Below are 13837 nucleotides of genomic sequence, written 5' to 3' on the forward strand. Positions count from 1 at the left end.
ATGGCTGGGAGTCCCCCCATCCTTCAGTACAATCAACCTGTACAGCAAGACCTCCAAACTTTCCTTGCCAGTTTCAGTGGTGGTTGAGTGGGACCAGGCACAGGAGCGACCACTGTCCTGGAAAGAACTGTGGCACACCGTCAAAGGGAAGTTGAGCTTTCTCCTGCGCTCTGTGACTAATCAGCTGCTAACCCCAACAAACCTGACGATCTGGGGAGGATAGGAAGATCCTTCTTGCAAGCAATGTGGAGCAGTCACCTGTACACTGAACCACATACTGACCGGCTGCCTAAAGGCATCGGCCGAAGGGCGGTACACATGAAGGCACGACATGGTCCTCACAGAAATTGGTAAATGGGTGGAACAGCAGCGAGTCGAAGCCAATAACAAGCAGGCCCAACCACCCAAAGCCACAATCTTTGTGAGGAAAGGAGACAAGAGCCTTAAGACCAGCACTGCGGTCGAGAATCCCCCTTCTACCTCCGACTGGGAGTTGAAAGTGGACCTGAAGAGGAGGCTTGTCTTCCCGCAGGACGTGGCAGTGACCTCACTTCGACCAGATATAGTCCTTTAATCCAGAAGCACAAAAACCATCATAGTGGCCGAGCTCACGGTGCCCTGGGGAGAGAGGCTCGCCACGTCCCACCAACTTAAAAAAAGCAAAGTACCAAGACCTGGTTGACGAAGCTGTTTTAAAAGGGTGGCATGCAACCAGCTACCCCATTGAAGTCGGCTGCTGCGGTATACCATAAGCCACCATCTTGATACTGGCGATTTTGCGGTTTCAAGTATGGTCACATGGCGGATCATGTACCCCTGCCTCCCACCGACAGTGGCGCTGTGATTGTGCTTCTGAACAAAATGGCAGCAACCTGCAAGAAGCAGCCTTATTTCATGTACTACCATCGGTGGTTAATCGGAACAGAATGGCGGAACAAAATGGTGGAACAAAATGGTGGCAATCACAAGGAAGGGGCCCATATTGTCGGCCATCTTGGATTCCCCACTGGCAGCCTCTCCCAGCGATAGGCATTTAGTGTGCGCTCCCGTGGACGAGAATCACTTTTTGGCACACCTGTTAGCACATTTCTACCGCAAGCCAGTGCCACAGCATGGAGGTCCGCGAGAGCACCAGTAAGCAGGTAGATAACATCTTTGACGCACCGAAAAACTTAAAATCAGTGTTTGGAAATACTTTGGCTTTGACAAGAAAGATGGGAAACTTGACAAGACGCAGGCGGTTTGTAAAGACTGCAGAGCTGCAAAACCGCACACTGGCAGTACGACAAAGATTCAGGGCTACCGCTGCTCCCACTAACTCGGATTCCTCCGTGGCAGAATACAAACTGAGCACCAACGAAACTGGTGAGAAAAGTATCGCAAAATTCTATTCCCAAGGCGCGACTCTGGCAGAAACCTCTTTCATTTTCATTTGTAAAGACATCCAGACTTATAATGTTGTTGGAAATGAGGGCTTCAGACAGCTCCTCAACACAATAGATCCCAGGTACAAAATACCAGATAGGTCGATGTTTACCGACAAACACATACCTGCTCTGTACAACAAAGTGAAAAGTGAGATTATTGAGTCATTGAGCATTGCCCAAAGAATTGCACTCCCAGTGGATGGATGGACAGATAGGAATATGGACATTGCACTATTGACAGTGTCACTTTAAGTTTCTCATTGAGAGTGATAGTGGATGTTGTCTACTGTTTACTGTTTAATTTATGACAGTGTGATAAAACTAGTTCCAAATGTGAAGAACCGATTCCTCCTCCTTATGTTGAATCTGGTTCCAAATCCCAATGCTGTGAAAAGGCCCGTTTTTTGTGTTGTGCTTTTTAAGAGGCCAAAAAGAAGATGTATAGTTTTAGAAGATTATCAGTAAAATGTGCACTTTTTGTTAAATTTCTGCTTATGAGGGTTGGAATAAAGAATAAATCCTCTGCCTGTAGTACCATACGGAATTGCAGCATCTTTATTTTTTAATTTTTGGAATAATTTCTTTGCATCATGTTGAATTGTATCACACCAAATCGCATTGTGTACAATTGAATCACCATCAGAATAATATCAGGTCATATTGAATTGGGAACAGAGGTGTATCGTATTGCATCAAATCACCAGAGGATTCATTCATTCATCCATCTTCTCCCGATTTCCGGGTGGTGGGGGTGTCAGTCAGAGCACCGTCACCCAGATCACATTGACCCATTAAGAACCTTCCTGCAGGTGGAGAGCCCACAGGAAGGTGGTGCCCCACATGGGACATGAACCCTCTACCTTGAGACTGAGAGTCTCATGCTCTACCTACTGAGCTGGCCGGGGCCAGAGGATTCAATGAATCGTTAATGTATTGTATCGCTGGTAGTGTATTGAGGTGCGTACAGTGATGGAAACTACATGCCTACTGTGCTCTGGGGCATGAAAACAACTCGTCCAATCACGTTCACACGGCATGTCGCGTTTGAAATGATTAGCAAAAGTCAGATCCCAGGAACCAATCGGAATTGAGCATCAAGACCTGTGGTGTGAATGGAGCTTCGAACGATTCACGACGTTGTTCAGCCTTTTCTGAAGCCGTCCAAATATTCTGAAACCTGACAAGAACTGAGAGGCACACATTTAGTGTTTGTATGTTTTATTTCACTACAAGAGTTTTGCATGTAATTTTCAGTAACTTTGGACATTTTAAATATTGTGGTTATACAAAATCGCTTCTGTAGACGTTCTTTTAAGATTTTATTTTTTAAAGTTCTATACTCAGAGGAGCCATTAACAGTAGTGCTGTGTGAATACAGGTGTCTGAAAAATTACAATATCTTAAATTCAATCGTTATGCAAGATTTCTACAATCATATTTTTGTAATGCTGTCTGGTTTTATTCTATTTCAAGACAATTTTTTTGATTGTTCCAATTAAGTTTAAAAATTAACAGAAAAGTAAGAATATTTCACATACATCAAAATGCTTCTTTTTTTTTAGATGCACCTGTACAGCAACCCTATAAATCTAAAAATGCAACACAAACTGTTCTGTTCTTTTCATTACTTTGAAGCTCTACAATGTAATGTTTCCAAAGAGACCAAATAGCAAAAAGACAGTGAAGAGAAAGAAAGAAAGAAAAAAAACACAGGAAAGAGGGTTTAAAACCTGAGTCAGCCCAAATGGTTTATTTTAAAATCCACCTGCAGCCGAGTGGGAGATATTTCACAAACAGGACACAGCTAAACAGTAATCATTAACAAAGGTCACATTAGAGAGCCAGTACATTTCTTAAATATCACGAGACCATGTGTCGTGCTGTCAGACTGGAGTCAGTGAAGCTGCCATCCGGCTGTCTGCAGGGCCAACGCTCAGATTCTACCTCGTCAAAGCAACTAAATACCTCCAAGAACACACTTTCACTAAGGAATTAAGAGAATTTCTGTTGGGGAAAGGAAACCACTCATGGACTGACCTACAGGTGGCACATGAGCTTGATGCTGCCGCTTTCAGGGCCTGTTAGAACCCAATATGGAATGACCACCCAAATTTATATCAAATATAATGTACCAAAACCCGAAACATAAAAACTGGTCAATAATGTCAAATGATTTACCAAGAAGTTAAATGTGATCTTGATGTTTAATGCTTGTACATTATTTTGTACCAAAAGATTACAGATTAGAGACTATAAATGACTTGAGCAACAGCAATCGTACATAAATACCATAAACTGTATATATATGTATGAACAAATAGCTCATTCAGTGTCATTCTAACTGGGGCAGTTCAAGTCCAATCCATAAATCCCACTTCATGATGTAATAAAATTAATACATTACTAAAAGAAAATTTTTTTTTGCCAGCCCCAAGAATGTCATAAAACATTTTAAGATTTAAGCTCAGTGCCGTGACACTAACGACCAGTTGTTACAATGTTTTTTTCAAAGTTATATTTTGTGCTCAGCACTTCTGTTCTATTATGGGCCAGTTATTACAGTTAGGGTTTAATTAAATTACATTTTAAAACAATTTGGGTTGTTACATATCGGGCTCTAACGGGGACAAATTCAACAATCAGCTTAGCAGGAATGCCTAAATGTGATCAAACTACTCATATCAACACATGTATTTATTGTAATAAAGCAACTGGTACACTCAATTTGATGTGAAAGAGTTTCCAGTAGAACAAGAGAAACATTTTTCCTCCCCTCCTGCAAGCGTTTAGCCGAGAGTTTTAGGCCTGTTTTGTATATAAAAAAAGAAAAGAAAAAAGTACAGTTCAGACGAAGCCGTGTGTGCCTGAAAAACAAGCTGATGCAAATTCAATCAACAGGAGTCCAAGTTGGTGCCAAAGCCCCGCTGCCTGACCGCTCCTGTCCAGTCAACTGGCTCAATGAAATACATTTACAATGGTTCAAAGGAACAAGCTGGTGCTTTCAATCAGTTCCATTAGTACAAGTCACAAAGGAAAACCCAGCTCCTAACAAGCCTCAGTACCCCAACCACTGGAGATTGTGTGTGTGTGTGTGTGTGTGTGTGTGTGTGTGTGTGTGTGAACATATACACACACACACGCACACCCACCCACACGCACGCACACCCACACACACACACACACATAAAAAAGGTGGCTAAGGATGCTATGATTAAGTTATCACTGCACCATGGCTTGTTTTTATATAACTCACAAGTTCAACAGAAACTCAATGAACTCAATGTACATACAAATTGCTATTGTACAACTCTTAAATCTATGTAGATGACGTGCAGAATGCTACAATTTTTTCTCATTATTTTGCATGTCTTTGGGAGATGTGGAGAGACAATGACAGGTGAGACTTCCAGAGAGCCGCCTGCACCTCCACGTGCAGCCCCCTGCTGTGAGGGGCTGCTGCTCCCCCCTCCTACGACCGGCTGCAGCTGCACAGGAAGAGGACGGACAGGCTGACGGCACACGGGAAAAAAACTGTTTTTACAAAAAAATAAAATAAAATTGCTCCCGAGGTTTGAAGGATGATCACAGGGGAGGAGTGGGGAACTGTTGGCTGGAGCTTTTTAATCATCGTCTCCATCATCCTGAGAGAAACAAAAACACACGACACTATAGGAACGGTTCACAACAAGAAAAAAAAACTTCTACAAAAACTAACTTTCACTTTCTATCAAAAGAGTCACATGGATGACGCTGTCATGAAATTAATCTTATCTTGGAAGGCTGCAGGTCTTTAGGTTATTAGGTGAACATATGATGTGGAGTATTGTGATATTATATGAGCAATCAATCTTCAGTAGATAGGATTGACTGTGTGCCTTACATGTTTTATGTCCAGGGCTAATTTTAATTAAGACCTCTCACTATGACTTGTAAAAAACATTGCTTGAGAAAACTTCTCAATTAATTTTATTATAAAAACACAGAAGGGGCTTTTCCATCGGAAAGAACCAGGTGCTAGTTCTGGTCCAGGACCAGACTTAGCACCAGTTCTTTGTCTTTCCACCGCCAAAGCCCCGGTCAAACAGGGGCTAAACTGCTGCTACGCTGGTCCCACTTCGTTGCTGGACCAGAGCGGAGCTAGACTGGGACCCGACGCGTCATCAGCTGGGGGCGGAGTTATCTCTGGAGGTATCTCTGGAGGTATCACTACCTACAAGGCAGAAGCGAGGCTGTACCGGCTTTCTGAAAACTTCAACGAACACGGAGCCCCAGAGTGGTTATAGAGAAAAAAAAATAAAATACACGTGGGAATGATATAATAAGTCGTTCCCTGAAGTTAATAATACGAGAGAACGGGATTATTTGAGCTGCGGCTCTCGAGATGCTGCAGAGCTCCACCTGTCAGTCAGCTACGTCAGCTATAATTTAAAAGCAGTTTTCCATTGTCATTTATTTTCCACACTTTCCATTGTAACATTCTAACTAACGTCACGTCCAGGTCTTGCTTCACGTTCTGACCGTGGCTGAGGAGCTGCAGCCGCTGAGCAAGGCAGTGTGAGGCAGCAGGGGGCGCTCTGCTCCGCGACGCTCCAATATTATTTTATAACCACAGAACTTCTTTATAATAAATACTTTTGCTTCATCAGCAACTAAAAAACAAAGTACAAACTACTGTAAATAAAATCTTGGAGTTTATAGACATAATGAGCTTTTTAACGGCTTCATGTGAAGAAGAACTTTAATCAGAGTGTTTACCTAGGTTGCCATGGAAACAGTTTTAGAGCTTCGTTCTATCACTGTAATCCTCCATTCTTCATGTTGAAGCTTTTGATTCAGACACTCCCAGAAATAAAGTGAAAGGAGCAGAAATTCACTATGTAACGCCCAAATGGTGAAAAATAAGACCCAAACTCAAACAGGTGTTATTATTTGTCCCTCTATGTCCACTCTGGGGCTCCGGAGTAAAACAAGACGGACGTGAACAAACACCAACGAGACAAGAAGAGACGTAATGTCTTCTGGCTCTTTGGTGCATCAGAGGTTCAGGTCAGACTAGATGGAGCGACCCGGACTAAACCTCTGGTACAGTCCGTCTCCTGGTTCCTGGACGAGGCTGTCAGCGCCACATTGGTGAAATCAGTGACTAATCACGTTTTGGAGTGACGCAGCTCTCACTGGCTCCGTTAACTGTGGAAAAAGAACCAGTTCTTTGGTGGTGCTCAAATTAAGAACTGGCCCTGGCACCGGCCCTGAACTAGAACCTGGTTCTTTTTGGTGGAAAAGCCGTAACAGTGAATTTGAAAGTTCTACCTTGTATAAAAACACAAATGCTGATCAGCACTAAAGTGCTTATTTTCGAAAATGGGACATCAAAATGAGGAAGACATGCTGGTTGTATTATCCCATTATATGTTTAATGCAGTATTAATGCACTCTATTTTATATGGGCCAGCAATCCATCATTTAAAAAGTTGGAACGCTAAATCAACAGTTCAATTCAGCTGTAGTTTGAAAAGACAGTTACAAATAGACTGGGCCTGGTTGTTCAAAACTTTCTCTTTTACCACTGCTAAAACCAGTTAGACGAGGTAGGGACAGTCTTTGCCACAGAGGCTGCAGGTGTGGGTCGTCGCCGTCTGGTCTTCTTTCTCTGGTGGTTGGTGCGGTCCTGCTCGGCTTGCTTGGTCCTTCAGGAGTCCCGAGACTCTGCCAGGGTTTCCCAGGACAGCGTGTCGATTCGAGGACACCTCATATCTCTATTGCAGGTGTCTTTGAAGCACAGCCTTGGGCGACCTCGGGGTCTGGAACCTCCTGAGACTTCGCCATAGAGCAGGTCCTTTGGTATCCGGCCGTCCTCCATTCGGCGGACGTGGCGAAGACAGCGCTGACTCAAAAGGGTGAAGATGGACGGCGGTCCTACTTGTTCGAGCACATCAGTGTTGGGGATCCTGTCCTGCCATCTGATCTCCAGTATTCGTCGAAGGCAGTGAAGATGACAGCTGTTCAGTCGCCTCTCCTGACGTTTGGCTGGAGTAGAGGGTGCAGGCTCTGTATACCTGCATCTTGGTGTTCACCATCAGGTTGTTGTTGTTGGCCCACACTCTCGTGGAGCCTGGACATCGCTGCCGAGGCCTTGGCAATCCTGGAGCTGATCTCCGGTTCGAGGAAGAGCTTCGAGCTGATGGTGGATCCCAGGTACTGGAACCAATCAACTGCGTTCAGTTCCTGACTCCCCAAGTGGGTACTTGGAGGGGAGTTAGTTCCCTGTCCCATCACAAAGCACTACATATATTATATGCTGCCCAAATGCTTAAGTACTAAGGTAAACTCCAAATAATCATTTATTACAACTATGAGCTTCCACAGTGAGGCGTGGACAACTCGGCACTCACTCTTCTACATCAGAGATGATGTTGATCTTCTCCCAAACCAGTAGCGGAGGTGTAACTCTTCATTAGAGCATTGACTTATATCAAAGTTAAGTCCACGATACACCCGGTCCTTCCAACCACACCGTTTAAATTTTAACGGCAGTTCGTAGGTGCGTTAACTTTAACGTCAAGAACTGGTTAAAGTTAACCTAGTTTTGAACAACTGTGCTTTTAAAGTTAACAGTCGGTTAAATGTATTTAACGGCTGGTTAAAGATAAGTTTTGAACAACCGGGCCCTGGATAGGTATAGGTGTGTGTGTGTGTGTGTGTGTGTGTGTGTCAGAATTTATAGAAATAAATTACCTCTCCATCTTCTCCATCACCATCCTCATCCTCATCTTCACCTTCCTCTTCCTCTCCTTCATCGATGTCTTCCAGACCTTCCTCTTCATCGTCGTCGTCGTCGTCATCACCTTCTTCATCCTCCATGTCGGGGACCTTGGAAGACAGAAGCAGGGTGAGAAGACACAAGAACCGGTAAGGACAGTGGGATGATGCTGTAACCGCCACCGCCACGAGAGACTAAAACTAACTGCTAATATAATAAAGCATTCTCTTCCTTCATCCACACCAGGCCTCCCTCTTAAAAAGTTACCCTGGACCTCAGGTCAGGTGAGTAATGCTCTGCTTGAAATAACCAATAACGGTACTGTGATTTCTGAAGGTTGTTCAGCTGACAGAACAGAGTACAAACAGAAAGGCACTGTGACAACTATCCAGTATACACGAGTGTCACGTACAAACTGAGGTCATGGCAGAACAGTCGTTAAGAGAGACCTGGGTCAACCCAAGGGACCTGTACATACCTCAAGGTAAAGTATGTACAGGTCCCTTCAGGACAAACACATTACATAAGTTAGGAATGTGAAGACCGCAGCCGATTGCGGCCGATATTTTCTTTCCGAGTCGTGATCCGCATTTTAGACAGTGACGCGCTGCGTCTTACCCAGAAATTATGCATTCTGATTGGAAAGCGTCACGCAATTCCTCGGGGTTCCCTCAAAGTACGTAGTCGGGAAACGCCTCGTCGTCCGCCATTTTGAATTTTTCACTTCCGTCAACATTCAGACCGTCTCCGGAACGTATTAAAAACTCACTCGACTTCAACACATAAAAACAACTTCAACGGATGAAGTGACGCTTCTGAAAGGTGAAACGACTTATTTATTATTTTAACTTTCTAATCCTGAAGTTTCATAACTTTTTATGGTTCAGAAAAAAAGTTGAGTGAGCAGGAAGAGGAAGAGGAGGAGGAACAGGATTTGATCTGCTATTGACACACATTTACCAGGTTATTAAAAAAACATGTATATCGATCAAGTGACTAATACAATGAATATGGTGTAGTAGAATGTAGTACTGTATGTAGGCTGGTAGTAGAGTGGCAGCTCCAATCTTAATACTGTCAAACTTATTTCACACCAAGAACAAACTCAAAATATATATTATTATTCATTCAGATTGAAGAGTAGAAAGAGATACACCTTCCCTGATTGAGATATCTTTATTATTAAAAGAAACGTTGTGTTTCTATGCAAGACGTTTTTGGTCACAGATTTGTGCACCACTTACCTTTAAGAAAATTGCATCAATTGGTAAACTTCTTTTGCCTATAAATGTCTTATTTGTTAGGATAGCTGAATGGTTTTGGTGTTATTTTCTTTGTTTCCCCCCCCACTCTTTCAAGTGGTAACAGTTGCATTCAATTTGGGAGAGTTTTACATTTTTCTTCACGTACCTAAATAAGTACAAATCTCAGCCTGAATTAAGAGATAGACACTACACACACATTAATCCTACAGTCAGTCCCATGCAGTGTGACTGGTGAGCCTACCAGGTAGTACTGCAGTGGGTTGGGCCAGATGTCATCCTTGATCACCTCTCCGAGCTCGTCAGCTCCTGCGTCCGAGTGGTCGGTGAACCAGGTGAAGAAGCTCTCAGGCTCCTCGTGTTGCCGCTTCTTCCCAGTTTTGTTTGGCGTCTGACTGGTACGCTTGGTCAAGTCCTATGGAGAAAGCAGGCCAGTCAAAACCAAACCAAAAGTACTTTAACCTGTGGTAACATGAGAACAGAGAAACCTGTGAGGAAAATGTGTAGTCTTAAAGGAAAATAAATTTACAAACAGAAAATAGAACTGGAGCGATACTGAAGTAGAGATAGCCTGAATTATGATACTTTTGCGTAATTGGTAAATACCAAAATTGTACATTACCGTCGGTTAAGACAATTATAAAGGAATAAACTAACAATAGACACATCTTCTTGACTCCACATCAGACTTTCACAAACTAACCTTTCCGGCCTTCCATTTGATTTCTGTGGACTTGGATACTGGGTCTCCGCTCTCATTTACATTGAACTCTTTGGAGAGGGCTTTGTTCTCGAAATACGGATTCTCATCAAAATACTACCAAAGAAAACACAAAAACATTAATGTCACAATTCAACATGTCAGTTTAGAGCATCTTTGAAATGGTAGTGGAACAGAAACGCACAAAATCTATTCTATATCCCGACTTGATGTCCTCGAACTCGGTCACCTCCACCCTCGACAGGTAATGGAGTGCTTCCTCGTCCTCTTCGCCCAGGAGAGCTGAAACTGCACATAGGAACACACAAAGAAGCAGAGCGATCAATCAGCTGGAAAGAGCTGACAGTCAAACGCGAACAGATCCAGTCCAATGGAGGAACGTGCAGGTACTCACCTTGTGGATGGTTGACGAATGTTGTGACCCAGAAGTTGGGGATTTTGGCTATGAGCTCTGATCGCTTCTGAAAGAACGGCTGCCGTAATTTGTTGTACTTCTGCTCTACTTTTAAAATTTCTTCACTAGCCTGTTCATTCAGTCTGGAGGGAGAAGAGGACAAAAATGAGCAGGTCATACATCTGTAAAATAGGGAGGCACCGATCCATGTTGTTTCACTGCCGATTCCCGAACTTGGATATGTGCCGATACCGATACTATTCCAATACCAGAGCTCTGTTTGCCATAATATTATTATCATCCATATTGTTGATTTTATATGGGGCTGTGATAAACCCCTTTCTACAGGCAAGTATGAAATGTATGGTCCCAAAAGGCAACTTGAGGTTAGTATGATGCAGTACAAAGCATTTTTTGTTCAATTTGGACAATGTCTGCGTGACAGCATCTTTAAAATCTCAGAATCACTTTATTAATCCCTGGGGAAATTCTTTAGCAATTCATTTCTGTTCAGGAAAATCCATTCTGCATTTTACAGCCAGCGAGCAAAGCCGCCTGTAGGGAAACACTTGTGGAGTCATTTCAGCAGACAGTAAAGCACATACGTGCTTCATGGATCGGAAATCTCCGCAGGTTGGATCGGAAATTTCCGATCCGTGAATTACGTTGGTGTCGGAAACCGACACTGGATTGGATCGGCCCCATCCTTACTGTGAAAAACCAACCTCAGCGCATACACAGCGGCTCCAAACTCACCTGTCGATTTCATTCTGTACCTCGTCGATATGCTCTATCGCTTCCTGCTGCTCTTTTTCTGGAAGGACAAAAACTTATTTCACTTTGGTTTTCTTCAAACACAAAAGGTGCAAACAATAAAACATTGATAAAAGAAAAGAAATCCCCAGACCCCCAAATTTTCTTCCTGTTCAAACACATTTTTAACTCCGGCCAAAGAACAGAATAATGAATTATTTCTATTCTATTTTTACCTGAGTGAAGAGGGATGTATTACAAGTGTATGTGACCGTTTTCTTTTTTAATTTGTGAGAAATAATGAGAAAAAAAGATTACTGAAAGACTAAGGAAAATTGTAGAACCGCAGACTGTTATTACTTAATTCATTCAATACATATAATGTATAAAAATCAGTGTCTACACACTAAAAAACAATATTACAGTGAGAGAGCATCTTAATTTTAGTTAGATCACTGTAACACAAAATCGGTACTAATAATACGTAAATCTGCCATTTTGTTTGTTGTACGATATTTAGAGATGCTAGAAGTGGATTGTGATCTATTAAGTATGTGAATGTATTTCATTGAGCATTCATTGTGTGGAACTGTGTGTGGCCTCCTGCAGTCTGGAGCTTCCTGTTGCCGTTAAAGGCGGCCTGGTTTGAATGCGGATCAGCAGCGTCTCTCTACAAAGGGGTTGGCTGCTCCCTAACAATAACACTGCGAGCTTCTCCGTGGCTCCTACACGCAGGCCACTCCGCGGCGCGGGACCCGGATAAGGAGCCTCATTTTAACCACCACTATCCCGCACTAACAGCCTCCTGGCGCCGCGGTGCGAGCCGCAAGCCGGCCTTTTGCTCTGGACACGAAGCCTGGAATTCTACGGCACTTGCCAACAACGTGGCCGAGCAATGAGCTCTATCGCGGGGCGTGTGGGAGGATGGATGCGGCTGCGTGCGAAGTGCACAGCCGCTCTCCACAACACGTCTGCCTGAACAACGGCTGCGCGCCGCGCTGAACACCGGCCGCGCGCCGCGCTGGATGCACCTTATGTAAAACACGTCGGCCTCCGTCACGCTCCTCCATGAAGCTAAGCTAACGCGGCTACGAGCTGGATGCTAACCCGTTAGCCCGCGCCAGCATTATACTAAACAAGGCTGCGCGGCCTGAACAATGGGAATTAATCCCGGCGTGTGTACACAGGGAAACGTTACTAAATGAAACGGTGCATTGAAAATTGTCCATCATGATAAGTTGGAAGAACCAGATACAGTCTAAATCCCCAAATGACGATAAACAAATGAAAATGGCGTTGTAGAGGATAACCGCCATTCCTTAACGTTACCGGAGGTCTCGTCCGCTCCGTCGTGGTTTGAATTCTCCTTCCTACTGACTTTTGCCGATGAGGCCGACATGATTATTGTTGTCCGCGACTGTTTATGCCAGGTGTGAGCGTCGGACGGTGTAAAACTCCTCTCTGCAGAACAAAAGTTACTTCCAAACGTTCACAGAGTGCGTGTTTAAACCACGACCAGGAGCGAGCGCAGCCTGCTTCTCTGTGTGAAGCCCGGTACGTTAACACGGCTATGGTGCTGCAGCGCCCCTCTGTTGGCCGGAGAGCGGTACTGACGCTCAAAGACACTGCCACGTTAAACCTTCAGTAAAACAGAATAGAAGAATGAACCCCAACAACAAAACACGTGCAACTGATGTAAAGACCTAAAAAAGAAGTCAGAATTCACGTTCTCCTCCTTTCCTAAAGCAGTTAATGTTCCATTCCAAGAGTTCTGAGCTGTCTGGCTGTCTTTATTTGCTTTTAAATTGTGATTGTCTGATTACCTTAGATAATTTTACCTTAACCTCTAACACTGATATTAGGAACCTGGGTGTTATTTTTGATCAGGATCTGTCCTTTATGTCCCATGTTAAACATGTCTCCAGGACAGCCTTCTTCCATCTAAGGAATATTGCAAAAATTTGAAACGTCTTGTCCTTCAAAGATGCAGAACAAATGCTTCCTGCCTTTGTGACTTGAAGATGAGATGATTGTAACTCCCTAATGTCAGGATGTCCAAACTCCTCTGTTAGGATATTCCAGCTAGAGCAGAACGCTGCTGCAGGTTTACTAACCAGAACTGGAAGAAGAGAGCACATCTCCCCAGTCTTAGCATCCTTACACTGGCTTCACATCAAATCTAGAATAGAATTCAACATCCTTCTGATCACATCTAAAACTCTTCATCACCAGGCTCCGTCCTATATGGAGAAACTTCTAGAAGTGTCTCACCCTCCACGAGCCCTTGGCTCTGAGGATGCAGGACTGTTGGTAATCCCTAAAGTCCTTCAAAGTAAAAGAGGAGGCAGGAGTTTCAGCCATATGGCTCCTTTACTCTGGAATCAACTACCAGCCTCGGTCCGAAGGGCCCACACCATTAGTTTATTTAAGAGGAGACTAAAAAAGCTTCCTCTTTGATAGAGCTTCTCATTAGGAATAAAATAGGAGCACTAAGTTGAGCTGCTCTAGGCCTAGACTGCT

The 13837-nt window shown here is 43.7% G+C and overlaps 1 protein-coding gene across 1 annotated transcript; it reads right to left on the reverse strand.

Annotated features, from left to right (window-relative positions):
• Positions 1–2636: 2636 nt before the first annotated feature.
• LOC308117629 (protein SET-like) lies at positions 2637–12870 on the reverse strand. Its single transcript, XM_080476622.1, has 8 exons — positions 12647–12870; positions 11321–11378; positions 10565–10707; positions 10355–10458; positions 10153–10266; positions 9694–9864; positions 8163–8297; positions 2637–5068 (listed from the first exon to the last, which is right to left on the reverse strand). Exons 1-8 carry the CDS (start codon positions 12714–12716, stop codon positions 5048–5050), a joined length of 816 nt encoding a protein of 271 aa, XP_080332748.1. The 5' UTR covers positions 12717–12870; the 3' UTR covers positions 2637–5047.
• Positions 12871–13837: the final 967 nt, after the last annotated feature.

This window comes from Lipophrys pholis (genome assembly GCF_963383615.2).
Source record: "Lipophrys pholis genome assembly, chromosome: 12".
In the NCBI taxonomy this organism is placed as follows: domain Eukaryota; kingdom Metazoa; phylum Chordata; class Actinopteri; order Blenniiformes; family Blenniidae; genus Lipophrys; species Lipophrys pholis.